Raw genomic sequence first — 8,079 nt, forward strand, 5'->3', positions numbered from 1 at the left:
TATATACACAGTAGATGCATATACACACAGTATATACACAGTAGATGCATATACACACAGTATATACACAGTAGATGCATATACACACAGTATATACACAGTAGATGCATATACACACAGTATATACACAGTAGATGCATATACACACAGTATATAAACAGTAGATGCACATATACACAGTATATAAACAGTAGATGCACATATACACAGTATATAAACAGTAGATGCACATATACACAGTATATAAACAGTAGATGCACATATACACAGTATATACACAGAAGATGCATATATACACAGTATATACACAGTAGATGCATATATATATATATATATATACCTATATACACATATACACAGTAGATGCATTTATACGCTGTACATGCATATATACACATATACACACCTATACACAGTATATGCACATAAATAAACAGTATTTACACATATACACAGTAGATACATATATATACACAGTAGATACATTTATACGCTGTACATACATATATACACAGTATATACCCATATACACATAAATAAACAGTATATACGCATATACACATTATATGCATATATACGCTGTACATACATATATATATACCCTGTATATACACATATACACATACAGATAAATACATATGTATATTCTTACCTTTTAGGATGACCGGACGTGGCTTCAGGCAGGCGTTCGGGCGGTGGGGGGGTCTTTTGGTTGTTGTTCGGTCGGGGAGGGGGTTGGTGGTGCTTCTTCAAGCGCGGGGGGGGGGGTCGCTTATTCGGCCGGGGAGGGGGTGGGTGGCGTTTGCTTGTTCGAGCAGGGGGCAGCGGGTGCTTGTTTGAGCAGCGGGCGGGGGTCAAGCGAGCAGGCTTTCTTGTTCAGGCGGGCCGCCGGGGGTTGGTTGCTCGGCCATGCATGGCTGGGGTGCATGGATGGGTATGGGCTGGCCGGCAGGCGGTAACCTGTTGCGGGGGGGGGGGGTGGGCCGCTAGTTGGAGGCGGTGTCACCTGTGCCGAGTGGGCAGCCTGGGAGGTGGAGGCGGTGTCACCTGTGACGTGGCGTCTCTGTCATGCGGGGAGGCGGTCACCCGTGTCTAGCGGCGGTGGGTATCTCAGGCGGGGGAACATGGGTTGCGATCTGGTGGGGGCCCCTAGGGGGGGGCAAGATGGTGGGGGCAGTGGGGCTCGAGCCCCGGGAGCCCCGCCTATAATCCGGCCCTGCTTCTAGTGAACGGAAGGTTGCAGATTTCCCACCATGACGGGCAGTTAATTGGAATGGGTATCCCCATCTGTACATGATGTCTTTCTCACGAAGAAGGATCAGTAGTGGTTTAAGGGCTCTCCGCAGTTGTAGTGTGCGTCTTGCCAAATCAGGTAGTATTATTAACGGGTGGCCTTTGTAAGATAACGGCTCTGCAGCCCTGGCTGCTCGTAGGATGGCTTCTTTATCCTTAAAAAAATGGATGCGAAAAATGATATCTCAGTGCCTTGAGCCATCTGTAGGTTTGGGGCCCAGTGCCCTATGTATGCGGTCAATTTCAATAGGACGCTCCTTAGTGTCAGGTAGAATAGATGCAAAAAAAGCCCCTTATGCGAATATTGTTTCGCCTATGGCGATTTTCAATGTCGTCAATATGTGTCAAGATTTCAGAGAGTTGGTTGGAGTGGGCCTGTATTACTTGATGGTGGTCCGCTATAAGTTTAAGTGTGTGTTCCTGAGACTCCTCCATCTCCATCACTCTAGTGCCCACATGGTGTATATCTTGCCGCAGAATATCCATATCCCGCTTATGCGAGGTCTCAAGTTTGGCTAAAAGAGTCTCCAAATCACCTTTGGTTGGGATAGAGCGAAGGTGAGCTCGCCAGTCCCATGCAGGGTCTTGTGGTAAAAGATTTGGTGTTGCCAATGGTATATATGGCGGTGATGGTGAGGCCGCAGCCCATGCCGGCGATGAGCCCTGAGATCCCTCTGGGCTGAAGGTAAGGCGAGGTGTGCCGCTAAGTTGGGGGGAAGTCGGGTGATCCCCTTGGGGGTTGTTCATGTTGCGGCCTGATTCAGGCCATCCCCTTCATATATTGTATTACATATAATGTGACTGTGGGTCAAAATTGTATAATAAATGATGCCATTGTGTCTTCTGTATCAAGTAGATAAAGGACCCCTGCCATGCCCCTACTATCACCAATCATATCTTTATCTTTCTTAAGCCGATGCAAAGAATTATTTTAGCCCCCACATCAATTGTTCTACCAACATGGATTACTATAACAAGCAATGGCAGGAGCCCTCTGTGGGGATAGGGGCCCTGGTCATAGAGTAAGTGGCAAGAGGAAAAATGAAGAAACAGCAGCATTTGTCCAAATTCTCCTCTTGAAGCAGGCTGACCATCCATAGAGTACATTACAGCCTATTCATATGATTGTTCTCAGTGTCTCAGGTTCCCCAGAAGAGCTGATGCTAAAGGCCCATCTTCTATGTGCATAATGATACTGTAGATTTAGTTCTTCCTGCCCTTGTTTGTTTTATATGCAGGATAGATGTTTTCATAAGAGCGGATTATAATAGATAGGGTATCTACTATACAGGCAATGTCTTTGGGGCCCAGCGCTGATCATTATCTACTTTCTCCTAGAGAAAACATTCTTACTTTCCTGCAGGTGCCACTAGCTCAATGCAATTATATCATTCCAGCTTCCATTGAGTTCAGTAGAAGCTGCATTAATCACGATTTACTGCTCTCTAGTGGGGGCAATTGTATCATTATACATAATATAATCAATGTATTTATAGCAGGTAAGTTGTTTGGTGTAAATATAGTGAAAGAATGTGGTGTTTAGAATGAGCGCCACATTAGGCTATGTTCACTTGCTAGATATTTAATAAAGATAATGGCGTTTGTAATATACAGTATAAAATTCCCATGTACCTACTGACTTTAATCTATCCATAAAATCCAAAAAAATGAAGCTGAACTCCAGATGCAAACAGATAAAAGTGAAGAAGAGTTTATTCCAGAACTGGTGAAGTTTCGGTGTGTTACCCCCTTTCTCATTATAGCTTTAATCAGTGGCTACATAGTGAGATAAATTACAGCCTAAGGGGGAAGATAATTTGGGGATAATTCTCTCTATGTATTCTTCTGAAGGTGATGTGTGTGATGTGCATGGAACCAAACCAGGACATACACAATATTAATATACCATGTAACATATACATAGTGCATACAGTATGTACACACTTGCATAAATCCAAATACAGTAACCATACTGTAAAACACATGAATGATGATGTCACAATAACAGAGAATCTCCCACAATGGCTGATGACATCATAATGCCAGATCAATTCCAGCTGACTGTCCAATCAGGAGGCAGGAAAATAGCCACGCCCATTGAAAATTGACCAATCAGGAGCAAGATAGTGTAGTCCCGCCCCCTGGCTAAGGTATAAAAGGCAGCACACGCAGCCAGGTGGTCAGAGACAACATGGATCATCAGACAGGCAACATGGTGGAGCAGGTCATCCTGAAAGAATATAACCAGATCCAGGAGCAGCTCCACAGCCTGGATGAAGTGTACATCCAATACTACAGCAAACAGGATGAGGACAGCAAAAATGGTGAACAACTGGAGAATAAAATCTCAGAGGATGAAGAAACAGATGCAGAAGTGCAACCACAGGCATCAAAGAAGCTGGAGAAAGCTATGCGTAGACCAAGAAACCGCTTTTTAGCCCTGCTCCGGAGACCACGAAGGTGGATTGCTGGTCTCAAACACAGAGGAACCTATATCGTCAATGAGGAACCTTCTAATGAGATCCCTGGACCCAGTCATACCAACATGGAGGACAGTATGGCCAACAGCAAAGGTAGAAAATTGCTAAGGGTCAGCCAGGTGGTCAGAAAAAACATGGATCATCAGACAGGCAACATGGTGGAGCCAGTCATCCTGACAAAATATAACCAGATACAGGAGCAGCTCCACAGCCTGGATGAAGTGTACATCCAATACTACAGCAAACTGGATGAGGACAGCAAAAATGGTGAACAACTGGAGAATAAAATCTCAGAGGATGAAGAAATAGAGGCAGAAGCTGTGGGTAGACCAAGAAACCGCTTCTTAGCCCTGCTCCGGCGACCACGGAGGTGGATTGCTGGTCTCAAACACAGAGGGACCTATATCGTCAATGAGGAACCTTCTAATGAGATCCCTGGACCCAGTCATATCAACATGGAGGACAGTATGGACGGCAGCAAAGGTAGGAATTTACTATTTCTATGTCAAAGAAGTGTTTATTGCACATAGCACAGGGGTCCCCAAACTACGGCCCGCGGGCCACATGCGGCCCGCGGACCGTTTCTAACCGGCCCCTGGCGCTTGGAGCATTCAACTGTCGGGCAGGGGCTTCCGTCCGTCCGGACAGGAAGCTCCTGCCCGTCACTGTATAGTGCTCGATGCGGCCGGAAACGGCCGCTCGAGCACTATTACTGGAGCGATGAGGCCGGAAGACAACCCCGGCACACATCGCTCCAGGAACTAGGATGCGCGGCCGTGTGATGACGTCATCACACGGCCGCGCACCCCTTCCTGACCGGACGCAGCAAAAAGATAGAAGAAGCGCAGAGAGGTGAGTATACCTAAAACGGCAGGAGAAAGGTTGTGGCGGCCGGGGGCCTTAATATATAACATTAATTATCAGGGGAAACAAAGGAAATAATTAGTTAACAGGGACAGCATGGGAAATAATTATCAGGGGCAGCACAGGAAATAGTTAATTATGAGGGGCAGAATAGGAAATAATTAATTATGACCGGCAGCATAGGAAATAATTAATAAAGAGAGGCAGAATAGGAAATAATTAATAAAGAGGGGCAGAATAGGAAATAATTAATAAAGAGGGGCAGAATAGGAAATAATTAATTAAGAGGGGCAGAATAGGAAATAATTAATTAAGAGGGGCAGAATAGGAAATAATTAATTAAGAGGGGCAGAATAGGAAATAATTAATTAAGAGGGGCAGAATAGGAAATAATTAATTAAGAGGGGCAGAATAGGAAATAATTAATTAAGAGCGGCACAATAGGAAATAATTAATTAAGAGGGGCAGAATAGGAAATAATTAATTATGAGGGGCAGAATAGGAAATAATTAATTATGAGGGGCAGAATAGGAAATAATTAATGGTGGGGGGGTATAAGAAATAATTAATTATGAGGGGCAGTCTAGTAATTAATGGGGGGGCATTATTCGATAATTAATGGAGAGGGCTCCCAGTATATTTAATAATAATTTGATCCATTAATTAATTAATTGGGCCAATATATAAAAATAGTTCACAAGGGGGTGCAGTATATTAAATAATTTATTGAGGGGGCCCCAGTGTATTACGGATGCGGTCACATGTACCGCTATTTATTTTTAAACGTTAGTCCGGCCCTCCAACGGTCTGAGGGGGACAGTGAACGGCCCCCTATGTAAAAAGTTTTGGGACCCCTGACATAGCACAATCGGTGTATGTAGTTCATATGGATATTTAATCTGTTGGCTGTGAACCTTTGGCACAGGTGCCAGAGATGACACTCAAAGCCATTTCTGTGGGCACTCAGACAATCGTCCCGGGACAGAGTTCACCAAATAGGACCAAATCTTCCTGCATTCCCAGGCCACTTAAGCCACACTTCATTGGCTGTTTGGAACTGTGGGAAAAGTGAGAAGGTGTTGACAGAACTGCATTATCTTTGAAGCTCATCCTTCTTTCTCTACAGAGAGACCCTGGAGAGAAGCTACAATGAGAGACTGAATTTTCTCTCCTTCTTTCAACTGTATTGGTGGCCTCAGGCGGCCGATACTATTGAAAGATGTGGAAGAACAGGTAGCAGTAAGTTACTGCTTAAAATGCCATGTTGACAATCCACGGTAAATAAGTGGATATTGGTTGTAGTTTGGGCACTCGGTCTACAAACGGTTCGCCATCATTGGTTTAGACCATGTTTACACTGCACTGATTAAAAGAAGCAGTGATTGGTTGACAGTAAATTTACATTTATACATAGTGACACATATTGGACACAAATCTATTTGCTAAAATGTATTATCACCCTGCAAAATGTGGTTTTATTTACCGCGATAATATGCCATGTCTCATTCCACTGACATGATATATGTATATATGTTTTTTACAGCCAGTATGTCACATACAGAAGACCAGAAGGATGATGAAGGGAAACAGCACACCATAAAATCTTGCAGAAAGAAGATGGATACTTGTAGATCTGCACAGGATGTCCGCCGTAACCCCAGCTCTATTGACCCTACTACCAGAGAGGAGCTCCGCAGGTCTGCACAGTCATCTTCGAGCATCGGATACCAGGACACCACAGCTGAAACCTCTGTGGTAGAAGCCGGCACCTCTGCCCAAGCATCCGCTGCCACCGTGCCCCTATCACTGGAGTCCTTCACGTTCCACCGCTCACTGGGTCAAGGAGGCTTTGCTCAAGTCTACCTGGCGACAGATAGGATCCGCAGAGAGCGCGTCGCCATCAAGGTCATCGATAAAAGGGTTTACACTGAAGCTGGCAGCAGCTTTGAAGAGCGCCACATCCTTCAACTCTCCCATGCTAGCCCATTTCTCATCCATGGGCTGGCCGCCTTCCACACCCTTAACTTTGTCTATTATGTGATGGAAGTGGCCACTAGAGGGGACCTGTATGATCTTATCGTAAAAATCAGTCCTCTTGATACAGCGACTGTAAGATTCATCATAGCAGAAGTGGTCTGTGGTGCAGAATTCCTCCACAGCAAAGGGATTCTTCATCGAGATCTAAAGCCAGAAAATCTGCTCCTGACCACAGAAGGCCATATCAAAATCACTGATTTTGGCCTGGCTGTGAAAGGTGTTGCTAAGATGATTACAGATGACTGTAGGGGGACGCCAGGATATGCAGCCCCAGAAATAATCTGTGGCTTACCACATGGAAGAGCCGTGGATTATTTTGCCATTGGTGTTATCCTCTATGGGCTGGTGACAGCAACGTTACCATTCCCTGGAGAAGGACCAAGAGATTGTGAGCAATCTGTCCTCAATCATGAACCACACTTCCCAGAGTCTCTTCCTCCTGACACAGTCAGCATTTTACAAGGACTGTTGTGCAAAGACCAGTTCCATCGCCTTGGAGTCAAAGGAGACATCAGGGAACATCAATTCTTCTCTGATATAAACTGGGAAGATGTGGAAGCTAGGAAGATGGCACCACCAGAGATCCTGAGGTCAGAAGCCATTGACCTCAATGTGGAAGATACTATGGACTATGCTGAACCACCACACTACATAAAATCTAAGTACCAAAATATGTTCAACCAGTTCAGCTTTGTATGTCCAGAATGGTCAACACAGTATCACCCTGTCATCACCAGGAACTGGGTGGCCACACTCTTTAGCAGATGGTCATCCCAATAATAAGAACAATCCAAGGACAATGGTGGTGGATGGCCCATTGCTCCCAGCCTAATTCTTCATCCCAATCTCCTAGTTCCTCCATAACTCCATCAAGAGGCCCATGTAGCTTGCAGCTTGACCACCAGTATAGTATAATCAGTGGAGGCAACACAACTGCAATGGAGCAGGTAAGTAGTAGGACGACATCCATTACTCTTCTCATTATAGTGCGCAGTGCAAAGATGTGTATATAATGAATGATTTTTCTTCAGGTTGTGTATTAATGTGTATTAATCATTAGAAGTATCTGCTGCCGCCTTATCTTAACACACTGACAGGCAGAGGGTAACCACAATCAGTTAGATGAGTCTCTTGCCTGTAAGATGTATAATATGGAAATGATAGGTGTCCATAGCCATTGCTATATAAATGTGCATAGAATAAACTAGTGATTTAGGATCCGCTACTGAAATCCCAAATCTAGAATGAGCAGAGACTTCAATAAATCAATTATGAGGTCTCTGGATTTGTATGGTAGAAGATGATGTGCCATGTATATTTGTATCCTGAGCTCCATGTTTAGTCATAATCACTTACACACATTTTCTGTTGTTTCTGTTGATCACCGCTCCAGTTCAAGGCCTCG

General features: G+C 44.5%; 1 protein-coding gene across 1 annotated transcript; it reads left to right on the top strand.

Annotated features, from left to right (window-relative positions):
- The first annotated feature begins 3,496 nt into the window (after positions 1 to 3,496).
- On the top strand, positions 3,497 to 7,718 carry LOC140134029 (uncharacterized). The gene is made up of 2 exons (XM_072154693.1): positions 3,497 to 4,256; positions 6,181 to 7,718. Exons 1-2 carry the CDS (start codon positions 3,506 to 3,508, stop codon positions 7,452 to 7,454), a joined length of 2,025 nt encoding a protein of 674 aa, XP_072010794.1. The 5' UTR covers positions 3,497 to 3,505; the 3' UTR covers positions 7,455 to 7,718.
- The last annotated feature ends 361 nt before the right edge of the window (positions 7,719 to 8,079 follow it).

This window comes from Engystomops pustulosus, chromosome 5, assembly GCF_040894005.1.
Source record: "Engystomops pustulosus chromosome 5, aEngPut4.maternal, whole genome shotgun sequence".
Taxonomy (NCBI): domain Eukaryota; kingdom Metazoa; phylum Chordata; class Amphibia; order Anura; family Leptodactylidae; genus Engystomops; species Engystomops pustulosus.

Coding starts and splice junctions, on each gene's coding strand:
- LOC140134029 (XM_072154693.1), top strand. CDS start 3,506: ATGGTGGAGCAGGTCATCCTGAAAGAATATAACCAGATCCAGGAGCAG. Junction 4,257..6,180: donor CAGTATGGACGGCAGCAAAG/GTAGGAATTTAC, acceptor TGTTTTTTACAG/CCAGTATGTCACATACAGAA.